The following is a 14,499-nucleotide window of genomic DNA, read 5'->3' on the forward strand; positions in this document are numbered from 1 at the left end:
ATATATATACAGTATATATGGCACAAATATCTGATATATCCCCCAGCCTTGTATCAGACTAATAACTAATAAACATGCAAATAGTGATATGCAAACCACTGTGCCACTAAAAAAAATAAAAAAAAGATTGATAAAAGACATATATGAAGCACATTTACCCATTACACAATCCCAGTCTGGATGTAAGAGAAGTTCAGATGACCCAGTTTCCTCCTCCATTAACACAATAGAGCCTTTCATCTGAGCAAATTACATATTCAGAGCCTCATCTAATAATCAGAAGACGTTTAATCGCTGGCTTGCTGCTCTCCGTCTCGCAGTGAGTGCGCACTACTCTCGCACACTCGTGCACTACTCTCGCACACTCGTGCACTACTCTCGCACACTCGCGCACTACTCTCGCACACTCGTGCACTACTCTCGCACACTCGCGCACTACTCTCGCACACTCGCGCACTACTCTCGCACACTCATGCACTACTCTCGCACACGCGCGCACTACTCTCACACACTCACGCACTACTCTCGCACACTCGCGCACTACTCTCGCACACTCTCGCACTACTCTCGCACACTCGCGCACTACTCTCGCACACTCGCGCACTACTCTCGCACACTCGCGCACTACTCTCGCACACTCATGCACTACTGTCACTCGCGCACTACACTCGCACACTCGCGCACTACTCTCGCACACGCGCGCACTACTCTCGCACACTCGTGCACTACTCTCGCACACGCGCGCACTACTCTCATCACTCATGCACTACTCTCGCACACTCATGCACTACTCTCGCACACTAATGCACTACTCTCGCACACTCTCGCACTACTCTCGCACTACTCTCGCACACTCGCGCACTACTCTCGCACACTCATGCACTACTGTCGCACACGCGCGCACTACTCTCGCACACTCGTGCACTACTCTCGCACACTCGGGCACTACTCTCGCACACTTGCGCACTACTCTCGCACACTCATGCACTACTCTCGCACACTCGCGAACTACTCTCGCACACTCATGCACTACTCTCGCACACTCGCGCACTACTCTCGCACACTCTCGCACTACTCTCGCACACGCGCGCACTACTCTCGCACACTCGCGCACTACTCTCGCACACTCGTGCCCTACTCTCGCACACTCGTGCCCTACTCTCGCACACTCGTGCCCCTACTCTCGCACACTTGTGCCCTACTCTCGCACACTCGCGCACTACTCTCGCACACTCGTGCCCTACTCTCGCACACTCGTCCCCTACTCTCGCACACTCGTGCCCTACTCTTGCACACTCGCGCCCTACTCTCGCACACTCGTGCCCTACTCTCGCACACTCGTGCACTACTCTCGCACACTCGTGCACTACTCTCGCACACTATGATGATGTCCACTGTGATCCGCACCCATGCTGAGGGAACAAACACTCAGGTGTGATTGATCGTATTGTTTGAGATTATCAGACGATCGTCTTATGATAAAAGCATTAATGTTTGGTGTGGAGAGCCGAAGCGGAGGACAATAATCAATGCAATTAACTAGAACACACTAATGGATGCGGATCAAACCTGAAGTCAAGGGGAATTTACTAATCACATCCTCAGTGGTCAGATTATGCAGTGTGTGTGTGTGTGTGTGTGTGTGTGTGTGTGTGTGTGTGTGTGTGTGTGTGCGCAGACAACAGGATTCATGAGAAACAATCACTCTTCTGTTTTTCACAAGCCTGTGATAGTTTGGGAATCAGCCAGGTAAAATAAATTAATTAAAATAAATACAATTCTACTATAAAAATGAATGAATAATTAAATAAAATCGAATTATATTATGAATGAATGGATGAATGAATTAATGAATGATTGAATGATTAAATACATAAATGAAGTTCTGTCATGAGTGAATGAATGGAAAAAATAAAAGTAAATTTGATTATGAATTAATGAATAAAAGAATAAATAAACTAATTAAATTCTATTAAGAATTAATGAATAAATTCCATTATAAATGAATGAATACAAAACTAAATATGAATAAATAAATTCTATTATGGATGAATGAATAAATAAATGAATGTAAAAATATAAATAAATTATATTATGAATATATGATGCGCGAGTGTGTGTATGTGTGAGTGTGTGTGTGTGAATGTTTGTCTGCGGGAGTGTGTGTGTCTGTGCGCACATGTGTGTGAGATTGTTTGTCTGTGTGTGTGTGTGTGTGTGTGTGTGTGTGTGTGACCCAGCTCGGGTCTGAGACTCACCAGTAGTAGACGAGATGTTGACGTCGATGCTGATCTCAGGAATGCCGCCTCCCCTCAGCGACGCCACGCAGGTGTAGGTGCCGAAGTCGGTGAACTTCAGGTCGATGATGTCCAGGTTGGTGGTTCCGGGGGAGATGTCGGGGTCGGTCTGCGTGATCACCATCCGCTCGGAGCTGCGTAACGCACGGCCGTTCTTCAGCCAGCTGAACTGCAGCTCCTCGGGAGGCGTCGCCTCCACCTGGCAGGAGATCTTCACCTCGCGCCCGATCTGGATGTTGTCGTCGTTGTGGTACGGGTCGGGCGTGATCCAGAAACGGCCCTTCTTCAGCGCTGGAACCACACAGATCAGAAGAAACACCGTCAACTAAAAGAAGTGAGTGTGTGTGTGAGTGAGTGAGTGAGTGAGTGAGTGAGTGAGTGAGTGAGTGAGTGAGTGAGTGTGTGTGAGTGAGTGAGTAAGTGTGTGTGAGTGAGTGAGTGAGTGAGTGAGTGAGTGTGTGTGAGTGAGTGAGTGAGTAAGTGTGTGTGAGTGAGTGAGTGAGTGAGTGAGTGAGTGAGTGAGTGAGTGAGTGAGTGAGTGAGTGAGTGAGTGAGTAAGTGAGTGAGTGAGTGTGTGTGAGTGAGTGAGTGAGTAAGTGTGTGTGAGTGAGTGAGTGAGTGAGTGAGTGAGTGAGTGAGTGAGTGAGTGAGTGTGTGAGTGTGTGAGAGTGAGTGAGTGAGTGAGTGAGTGAGTGAGTGCGTGCGTATGTGTGTGTGTGTGTGTGTGTGTGTGTGAGTATGTGAGTGAGTGTGTGTGAGTGAGTGAGTGAGTGAGTGAGTGAGTGAGTGAGTGAGTGAGTGAGTAAGTGTGTGTGAGTGAGTGAGTGAGTGAGTGTGTGTGAGTGAGTGAGTGAGTAAGTGTGTGTGAGTGAGTGAGTGAGTGAGTGAGTGAGTGAGTGAGTGTGTGAGAGTGAGTGAGTGAGTGAGTGAGTGAGTGAGTGCGTGCGTATGTGTGTGTGTGTGTGTGTGTGTGTGTGTGTGTGTGTGTGTGTGTGTGTGTGTGTGTGTGTGTGTGTGTGTGTGTGTGTGTGTGTGTGTGAGTATGTGAGTGAGTGTGTGTTTGTGTGTTAAACTGGCGGTTATGGAAAGGGGCGGGACATTTCCCAAACACACTCGAAGCGCTCGACCAATCACAACACACTGCTCCAGCCGACCAATCAGAGCACAGTGTGCTTTTCAGAAGGAGGGGCTTCATAGAGACAGGAAGTAAACAGAGCGTTACTGACAGACCGGGAAGAGAGGAGCCGCAACAATGGAGAATATGAGGAGAATAATCAACATTCAAGCAGGAGAACCTGTTCTAGTAGAGCCTGAAACTACATCAAGGGCATCATATGGCTTCAAATAAAGATATGCATGTAAAAGTAGTTCAAATGCTACTTCATTAAGACTGTCACGGCGCTGAACAATGTGAAAGGTCAGTGTGAGCCGGTCACCCGCTCGAGCGACTCGAGATAAAACACAATTACCTGCGTCTGGCGTCTGGCGGGTGTGCGTTTCTCACCCTGTGGAGCTGAAGAACACGAGCAACGGTGACCTTTCCAGATCAGATAACGGACACAACAGACGCCGCGACTCTGATCAGAGCTTTTCTCTGCCGGACCTGATAACACACTGTCGCAGACTCAAAATCAACTAACGCGATCATCGTCTATCAGAGAAAGAGCGTTTATATCTGGGAATCTGCCGGAACAGCACTTTCCTAGAAAACACCGAGCAGATGAGATGAGTCCTGATAAAATATCACAAATAATCTGGGAAAGATGGAATCTAATAGCTTGAAGAGAAAATCAAATAAATCGAATTTCTCTTGGGGGCGAAATATTCAAATTCAGATTAAAGTCATATTAAAGCGCTGACTAAACTATAACTCAATTAATTCAAAGCATCTGTCCTGTTTGCAGTGATGAACGTCGAAAATATTCTACTGAAAAATGACATTTTACACACTCACACACACACACACATATATATGCATATAGGCCTACATATACATACAGTATATAAACTGTTTGGTTTATATAAACCTATTTGGGTGTGCAATATGAGCCAGAAATAATTCATTATTAATAATAATGATAATATATATCACAAAAAAGACAAATGTCTTTTTATTGTTTTTGCAAAATATATTTTATTATTTTTGGGTTTTATTTTTTTCCATTTTTTTTTTATACAACTACTTCGACCAGCAGTTAGTCAAGGGATAATCGGTCTAACTTTTCATATTCAAATTAGACCAATTTACATTTTTATATTACTGACTAAAAAGTTATGCCCAGTCTTAAAGGAAAAGCAGCATGAACTGTTTGAATTTTTTTTTTTTTTCTTTAAGACGAATCATAACTTCTTAAAGTTTAAAAAATCTGAAAAGTAAGACTGATTATATCTTGTTGGTCAAACTCTTAAGACAGTTTATGCAAAAACGTACTAATTTATACAACCAGTCAGAATGAAATGCACTATTATCTTCTAAAACTAATTCGGGAAACTGTGTGTGCAGCAACACACATATTAAAGTCCCCCTAATCATTGTATCCCTTAAAACTCTTCGTTGATCACCAAAATTACATATTTAAATGTTTTTTCCTTGAAAATGTCTTCATGCCTTAAAATATCTTGATTGTAACTCGACACCTCATTTAGTATGCGTGGTCCTATGAATATGCAGATGAGCCCCGCCTCCACTCACTCACTCAGCTCAGAGATCCACTGGTTGACGATCACACGTTGATCTGATTGGTTACAAGGTCGTTTGTGACGTCAGAAACACCAGCGATTTCAAACCGTGTTTTTGAGACTGTCTTTGGTTCACTGCAGTTTTAAGGAGGAAATACTCAGCAATGCTGTCGACTTATGAACTTACACATTGTTTGTGTTAAAGCATATTAAAAATAGACATATAAACAACATTAAAAGCTGAATACAACTACCATGAGGACGTCCTGCACAAACACAACTTTCCCATGACGACTTCCAGTGCTTCTGTACGTTTTTAAGCTTTGTGTCTGTTTAAGGAAGGGTTTTATTCAGCTTTAACGCATCCGAACGGTAACACAGGCAGAACGAAGCAGAAAGACACGCAGCTTAAAGGACGCAGGAATCTGCATCGAGAGAGTGAAGCAGAGAGAAAGGCCGGCTTTAAAAGCACCGGGGCAGAAAATGCAAGTTAACACACAAAAGCACGTTTGTGATGCATTATTGATGCTGCGGCCTTCGCTCTGCTGAGCTCCTCTGAAACGCTTTGATGTGTGTGTGATTGAACGCAGTAACACTCGTGCTTCCACTGCGAGAACAGATAAAAGCACATGCTTAGAAACCGCCAGTTCACTGCAAACGCAAATGCATCTTCATTTACAATGACGCAGCAGATGCTGTCTGAATAATGCATCTCATATTCATAACCTAGGACAGAAAAACACACATTCTTCCCAGTGATGAAAACAAACAGCGCTCAACATGTTAGTGTGAATCATACAAAACCTCTCGAAAACACGCCTGCCTCATATTGCACACCAAAAAAAAAAATATATATATATATATATAGATACAAAAAACAATAAAAATATATATTTTTTGCAGTTTAATAAAACTTATCATTACTCATATTAAATGTCATAAAAACAAACTATATATTTCAATAATTAAAAAAACTTATTTATGAAAAAACAACAAAAATAAGTGTATTAATGCATAATTATTAATAAATATAATTAATAAAATGTATATATTGATTAATTATTAATAAATGATAGATTAATACACAATTATTTCAAATAATTATTTATAAATAAGATCACTACGTTACAACACATTATACAGTGATAATAATCTATACACATATTAATGCTAAGTACCTTCAAAAGAACAGAATTTATTTGTAATAGACATCTTTTGTCAAATTATAAATCTATTTGCTCTCACTTTTGATCAATTTAGTGTATCCTTGATTAATAAAAGTGTAATTTATATTTTTATTTAGCATTAGTGTATATGCAAATTATATATATATATATATATATATATATAATAATAATAATAATAATTAATAATAATAATAATTCATTACATTTATATAGCGCTTTTCTAGGCACTCAAAGCGCTTTTTACATAGAAGGGGGGAATCTCCTCAACCACCACCAATGTGCAGCATCCACTTGGATGATGCGACGGCAGCCATATTGCGCCAGAACGCCCACCACACACCGGCTTATTGGTGGAGAGGAGACAGTGATGAAGCCAATCAGTATATGGGGATTATTAGGAGGCCATGATGGACAGAGGCCACTGGGCAAATTTGGCCAGGATGCCGGGGTTACACCCCTACTCTTTCGAAAGACATCCTGGGATTTTTTGTGACCACAGAGAGTCAGGACCTCGGTTTAACGTCTCATCCGAAGGACGGTGCTATTTTGACAGTATAGTGTCCCCGTCACTATACTGGGGCATTAGGACCCACACAGACCAGAGGGATAGCACCCCCTGCTGGCCTCACTAACACCTCTTCCAGCAGCAACCTGGTGTTCTCAGAAGGTCTCCCATCCAGGTACTAACCAGGCTCAGCCCTGCTTAGCTTCAGTGGGCAACCAGTCTTGGGCTACAGGGTGATATGGCTGCTGGATATAAATATATATATATTTAATTGTATAATAAATATTATTATATTTTGTGGCAAAGAAAAAAATAAGAATAAAATATATGTCCTTGAATGAAATAATATAAATAAATCACAAAACTGCCCAGACGCATTACAATAATCTGATGCATTTATTCATCACTGTAGCTCAAAAGAAGAAAAACACTTTCTTGTTAATATTCTAGATCTTCAGCAGACATTCATGGAATAAATTCATGAGTGCATATTATTATTCATTACAAGATCCAACATGTGACAAGCCACATAACTGATCTGAAATGCACTGAATTAAATGTCTTTTCTGGCTGCATTAGTGCAGAACAGCGTCACAGACGTTCATATTGTGTCCTGGATATTAATAGAAGGAAACATCATAAGCTGTTTGATTATTTTTCAACAGAACAACCGTGGCAAAATGAGTCCAAAGTGTTCAGTTCACTTACTTAAAGAAATGTATTAAATCCGTTGCCTTAAAATTATTAAGTAAATCAACTTAATGCTTAATTGAAAAAATTAAGTTATGTGAACACATAACTTAATTTTTTCAATTAAGCATGAAATTTATTTACTCAATAATTTTAAGGGTTTCCTCAATTTCTTTTAGGTTAAGTCAACTGATCACTTTTTAAAGTGTAACATAATCATGATCCACAGGTGCATTTAATGCACAAAACACTAGACAAAACAGACAATCTATAATGCAATTATCACATTATTGAATGCATTATAGGTTCAGGCTGCGTATGACATTCATTTTGTACTTGTAACTCAGAGATGCTCTTTCCTGTGGGATATAATGCGTTTCTGTTATCGGCTTAGGGGGTTTTCGATTATGGTTATGGTTATGACAAATGTGATTACGGCCCTGTTCTATTCCACATAATCCAGAGACGAACGCATTTAATCACACTAACGACTGCCTCAAACACACGGATGCTGTCGCACTCAGCACGTGTTCTCTGTGTCAACACTGGGAGGACAGAAGCTGCAGACGAAAACTAAACCAAAACTAAAACGCTTTCGTTAACTGAAATAAAAACTAAAACAAAACTAAATTAAAACATTTTAGTTAACTGAAAATAAAAATAAATTAAATCGCTTTCAATTACTTAAAAAAAACGTCTCAGGTTACGACTGTAACCATAGTTCGCTGAGAAAGGGAACGAGACGATGCGTCATCGACGCTTTGGGGACGCCCCCAGCGTGAATGCATCTGAGCATCAATGTCAACTAGTCCAATGGAAAGAATGAGCGTCACGGGCGGGTGACGTCATGACCAGGAAGGGATAAAGCACATCCGGTGAAAACCGGCATTAGCTTCAAAAATGTCGAAGCAAGCCGATCACAGGGATGCAGGAAGTATGGCAGGGTGACGCATCGTCTCGTTCCCTTTCTCAGGGAACTATGGTTACAGTCGTAACCTGAGACGTTCCCTTTCGAGGGAACTCACGATGCGTCATCGACGCTTTGGGAACGAGAATACCCAAAACGCCAGAATTCCAAGTACCTGAGTGTCAGTCTGTTGAAACTAAGCACTAAGCACCTGAGAACCTGGGGCAGCATCCAGGTCCAAACTGTAAAACCTGACGAATGTGAGCGGTGAGGACCAGCCTGCCGCATCACATACGTCTTGAAGAGAAACTCCAAATAACAAGGCTTTAGAGGCCGCCATACCCCTCGTAGAGTGAGCTCTGACCGCCAAAGGACACGGCTGGTCAGAGTACTCGTATGCAAGTGAAATAGCCTCAACTATCCACTTACTAACCGTCTGTTTAGAAGCAGGAAGACCCTTCTTAGGTGATCCAAAGCAAATAAATAACTGGTCGGACTTCCTCATTGACGATGTCCGATGAACATAAGTATCCAGTGCTCGCACTGGACACAAGTGGTTCAGCCTTTCCTGGTCCACAGATGTAAAAGGAGGAGGACAGAAAGCCTGCAGCACAATAGGCCTCGGAATCAAGGTCGGCACCTTAGGGACGTATCCCTGTTTCGGATATAAGAATGCCTTGACCATCCCCGGTGCAAACTAAAGGCAAGTGGGGGAAACCGAAAGGGCCTGAAGGTCTCCAACTCTCTTAAGGGACGAAATAGCTAGCAGAAAGATAGTCTTAAGGGTAAGAAATTTCTCTGAAACCGAATCTAAGGGCTCGAATGGAGCCCTAGACAGGCCTTCTAGTACTATTGCCAAATCCCAAGCTGGCACCCTAGTGCGAGTTGCAGGCCTCAGCCTCAATGTGCCACGAAGGAAACGTGTAATCAGGGGGTCTCGACCCAACGATGTACCCCCCACCAGGGCGTGGTAAGCCGCAATGGCCGCCACGTAAACCTTAAGTGTGGAAGGACATAAACCTGACGTAAAGTCCTCCTGCAAGAACTCGAGTACTGTGTTCACAGAACAGTTAACCGGATCCCACTGATGTCTGTGACACCATACAGAAAAAACTTTCCATTTCAGCGCATATAGTTTCCTAGTAGCTGGAGCTCTGGAGCTTAGAATGGTCTCAACAACCTCAGTTGAGAGACCACTCTCCATGAGTTGGGCCCCCTCAGAGGCCAAACCCACAGGTTCCAAATCTCTGGTCGGGGGTGAAATATTGTGCCCCCAGCCTGAGACAGAAGGTCTCTCCTGATCAGGATCTCCAAGGGAGGACCGTCTTAGAGATGGATCAGGTCCGCAAACCAGATCCGACTCGGCCAGCGTGGTGCTACTAGCAGTAGGCTTATTCCGTACTGGCGGACTCGCTCCAGAACTCCTGGGAGCAGAGCAACAGGGGGAAATGCGTACAGACGTAGCCTCGGCCACTTCTGCACCATAGCATCCAGCCCCAGGGGGGCTGGGTGAGTAAGGGAGAACCAAAGTGGACAGTCCGTCGTATGCTGAGACGCAAACAGATCCACCTCTGCTTGGCCGTAAAACTCCCAAATTTTCTCCACCGCCTCGGGGTGGAGTCTCCAGTCCCCTGGCCTCAGCTCCTGCCTCGACAGGATGTCTGCCCCAATATTCTGGTCCCCAGGAATATACACTGCCCTCAGGGAGAGTACCTTCCCCAGAGACCACAGGAGGATCTGGTGCGCCAGCTTGTAAAGCGGACGCGACCGCAGACCCCCCTGACGGTTCAGACAAGAGACCACCGATGTGTTGTCTGTACGGACGAGCACATGATGGCCCCTCAGGTCTGGGAGGAATTGCTTCAACGCATTGAAGACAGCCATCATCTTCAGGCAATTTATGTGCCAAGAAAGATGATGACCCCTCCACCGACCCTGAACCGAGCGGCCTTCCATTACCGCTCCCCAGCCGGTGAGAGAAGCAACTCGATGGCAAAGAGCTCCCAACACCGGACCTTGGGTTAAGAATAGGGATGCACCGAATCCAGGATTCGAATTCGGATTCGGACGAATATTGGGCTTTTTAACGGGGTTCGGTTTCTGCCGAACCTCATAATTTTTTTCCACCGAACCGAACCCTAGGCTTGCACTACGCGGCTACGTCGAAGTCACCAATCAGTGAATGACATCAAAGTACCGCGTGAACGAATAGAGAGCAGACGGCTCCTTATGCTTTTGAATTGCTCTCGCGGTACTTTGATGTCATAAACTGATCTGTCTGTGCAGCTCTCAGGTTCAAGTCGAACAAGCCTGTAGTAGTGTATGGCGTTGTGTCAGGAAGAAAAATAGGGATAGCTCACAGCTAAAGTTATTGCAGAGGCCAGACAGACTCACGGAGGCGATTGGCATCTCACAACTCGCACTTTTATTCCACAATCGAACTTGTGTAACTGTCTGTCACACGTTCTACCGTCCACAGCGTTACTTAACAAAATAAGGTAAAAATGAGCATCAAACAGAAATAACCCGCATACATGGGCATGTGTTCGACTTCGAGGCGCACGGCACATACTGTACAATACGGACTGCAGTGCAGACAGTTTAACAGGGAGCGCGCAGTTCTTAAAGGAGCCACACCTTATTTCCACTCGTCGTTACAGTAGGTGGACCGTTCGAATGCAGTAGGCTGTGAGAAAGTGAAAATGGAACTCGTGAGCAGAAAAAGTGTTGTTTGGCAGTACTTTCAGTGAAAAGAAGGCAATTCAAGTCGAGCTACATGTTCAATTTGCAATGCCGATTTGTCTCATGGTGGCAAGGACTCTAAACAATAGGCTACACAACATCGCCGCTGTTAAAATGTATAATGTTGCTTATTCTTTTTTTTTTTTTTTTTTTTACAGTTATAAAAGTAAAAGTAGTGTTAATTATTTACAGTAATAAAATAAAATGAAAAATCCACTTTGTTTACTTCATTAATGTGTTTACTGTGTTAATGGACTGAGGATGAGGGTAGGATTCGGTATTCAGTTTCGGATTCGGCAGAATCTTAACCAGTGGATTCGGTATTCGGCCGAACCCCACAAATCTGGATTCGGTGCATCCCTAGTTAAGAACCAGTGTTTCCTCCATATAACCAAGGCACGAAGGCACCGCCGCGTGATCCTGATCATACGAAGTGGGTTTCCCCTCGGGGAGAACCCTCTGGTCCTGAGCCACCACTGCAAAGGTCTCATGTACAGCAGGCCAAAAGGTATCACGTTGGACGCTGCTGCCAAGAGACCCAACAGTCTCTCGAACTGTTTTACAGTGCGTGACTGGCCTAGCCTTAGCTCTTCTGTGGCTGCCAGGATAACAGCTACACCAACGGGCGATAGAGTGGCCCGCATCGTCACTGAATCCCATACCACACCAAGGAAAGTGGTTCTCTGTACTGGAGAAAGAACACTCTTCTTGGCATTGAGCCTCAACCCCAACATCTGCATATGAGCGAGAACGACACCTCGGTGCCGAACCGCTAACTGCTCTGATTCCGCTAGAATCAGCAAGTCGTCGATGTAGTTCAGAATACGTATGCCCTGAAGCCTGAGTGGTGCTAAAGCTGCATCTACGCATTTCGTGAGCGTGCGGGGTGATAGAGCTTGACCGAAAGGAAGTACCCGATACTGGTATTCTTTGCCCCCGAAAGAAAACCTTAGGAACTTCCTGTGCTGAGGGAGGATGGAGACATGGAAGTAAGCGTCCTTCAGATCTATCGTGACAAACCAGTCCTCGGATCTGATTTGAGTCACGATCTGTTTGAGTGTCAGCATCTTGAACTTGAGTTTCTGTACTGAACGATTCAACAGACGAAGATCTAAAATGGGACGCAACCCTCCATCCTTTTTCGGAACAATGAAATAACGACTGTAAAACCCCGATTCTCTGTCGGGTGAGTACACCTGTTCTATAGCTTCCTTTGCTAACAGGGCCTTTACCTCTTGCTCCATTACCAGAGCCTGCTCGGGATGCACTACTGTGAGCAACACCCCGTTGTAGCGAGGAGGACGAGAACCGAACTGGATTCTGTATCCTTTCTCTACAATCTGCAGGACCCAACGAGAAATATTTGGCAGTAGCTTCCACGCTGCCAGAAAATCTACTAAGGGAACCAGCCTCTCGAGGCTGGTCTCTGGTGTTAACGAGACAGCCAGTTCTGGAGCCTGAAACATAATGGCAGGAACTACCTGGCTGCTCTAAAACCCCCCTCAGAGGGCGCGAAACCGATGCAGTGCCGCAGCATAGCATCAGCGACTCGCTGGAGACCGCTGCGCCCCGAAGCACCAAGGGTGAGGGGGTTGGCAGAACGGTCCCGTGAGGACCCCGAAGTGGAACGGGCACCGTATTCTGAGGTGTACACCGCTCCACTTCGGTTGGGGCCGTCCTCACAGGTCTGACGCCATTGACGTCAGGACCTCTTTTTATGAGCCGAAGTCTTCTTCGCCTGAAGAACGGTCCTCAGATCCGGCTTCGACTTAGAAGACTTCGACTGAGAGTGTTGCGCCTGTTTCCAGTGTTTATGTGGAGGTGCACGAGACGAAACACTCTCTTTTTGTTGCGCACGATATGAGGAGCTCGGCGGCTGGGGCTGCTCACGCCCAGCAGCCCCAGGGGGCTGGACACGGCAAGGGAGAAACTTTTTAAACGCCTCCGCTTGCTTCTTTGACTCTTGAAATCTCTCGACGACCGCATTGACTGCATCGCCGAAGAGACCAGAAGGCTCAAGCGGAGCATCCAATAAAAAAGCCCGATCTTTTTCTTTTATTTCGGCCAAATTTAACCAAAGATGCCTCTCAGTAGCTACAAGGGCTGCCATAGACCGCCCAATTGCTCTGGCGGTCTCCTTAGTAGCCCTGAGAGACAGATCGGTGGCCCGACGAAGTTCTCGAACCTCGTCAGGACCAACTCCCTCACTCCTATCCAGATCCCCCAGCAGGTCAGCTTGGTAAGCCTGGAGCACTGTCATAGTGTTCAGACATGCTCCAGCTTGACCTGCTGCCGTATAAGCTTTGCCCACTAACACCGAAGTTGCTTTAAGCGGTCTAGTGGGCAAAGCTGAGGCCTTCAGAGACGATGCTGGACCAGGTGACAGATAGCTCGCGAGCGTCTGTTCAGCCTGGGGCATCGCCTCATATCCGTACTCTTTCAGCCCTCTTATACCTGAATATAAATGAACTTGAGGGCTGAAAAGACGTGACGAGTACGGTTTATCCCATGATCTAGATAACTCGTTATGAAGATCAGGAAAAAAGGGAAGGCCCCGTGGTGGAGGTGATGTAGCTGAAGAAAGGAAACGCTCGTCTAATTTGCTTTTGGGACGAGCACCCCTCTTCTCAGCTGGCCATTCAGTATTTAATTTTTCTACAGCCCTAGACATCACGTCAACCAGCTCCTCATATGCTGGGGAATAAAAAGGGGGCGAATCTCTTTCCCCAGTGTGTGTGCTTATACTCTCCATACTCATCGCATCAACCTCCTCAGAGGAAGAGTAATGAAGTAATGGAGGGCTCTCTCCCCGGGCGGAAGAAGCCGCAGAGCGGGCTTCCGACACCGGGGGGAGAGCACTGGATCCTCCGGGTAAGGAAGGAGAAAAGGCCCTCGGACCCGTCTCCAACCCCTCCGAAAGATCCTTTTGCGATCCCCAGGAATGCATTCTCCGTGCTGCCTCGGCAACAGCGGGTCGTGCACCCTGAGGATCGCGAACCTGACCACTCTCGTCAAAGAGTGACAGGCGAGAACGGAGCATGCGAAGCGGAAGCATCTCGCAATGCTGGCACTCAGCCCCCTCGAAGGCTGAGACCGCATGCTCCATTCCCAAACAAATAACACAAAGCTTGTGTGTGTCCCCACCCGTTAAATAACGCGGGCAGGGAGAGGCACACTGCTTGTACATTTGTTTCGCCATAACTTTTTTAATATAAATGCAACAGACAACAATAAATAGACAGAGACAGAGTAACACAGATCGCTTGCTGAGACACAGAAGCTAATGCCGCGTTTCACCGGATGTGCTTTATCCCTTCCTGGTCATGACGTCACCCGCCCGTGACGTTCATTCTTTCCATTGGACTAGTTGACATTGATGCTCAGACGCATTCACGCTGGGGGCGTTCCCCAAAGCGTCGATGACGCATCGCGAGTTCCCTCGAAAGGGAACTTAAAACTAAATTAAAATGCTTTCGTTAACTGAAATAAAAA

The 14,499-nt window shown here is 45.4% G+C and overlaps 1 protein-coding gene and 1 pseudogene across 1 annotated transcript in view; both read right to left on the bottom strand.

Annotated features, from left to right (window-relative positions):
* Positions 1-14,499, bottom strand: part of LOC130082311 (MAM domain-containing glycosylphosphatidylinositol anchor protein 2-like) — a 136,999-nt gene that overhangs the window by 86,081 nt on the left and 36,419 nt on the right. The window contains exon 5 of the mRNA XM_056247164.1: positions 2,259-2,588. Within this exon, the coding sequence (XP_056103139.1) occupies positions 2,259-2,588 (330 nt within the window). The remainder of the gene's footprint in view (positions 1-2,258; positions 2,589-14,499) is intronic.
* On the bottom strand, positions 6,802-6,918 carry LOC130082344 (5S ribosomal RNA; annotated as a pseudogene).

The sequence above is a fragment of the Rhinichthys klamathensis genome, unplaced genomic scaffold (genome assembly GCF_029890125.1).
Source record: "Rhinichthys klamathensis goyatoka isolate OS25496 unplaced genomic scaffold, OSU_Roscu_1.1 h1tg000043l_1, whole genome shotgun sequence".
Lineage (NCBI taxonomy): Eukaryota > Metazoa > Chordata > Actinopteri > Cypriniformes > Leuciscidae > Rhinichthys > Rhinichthys klamathensis.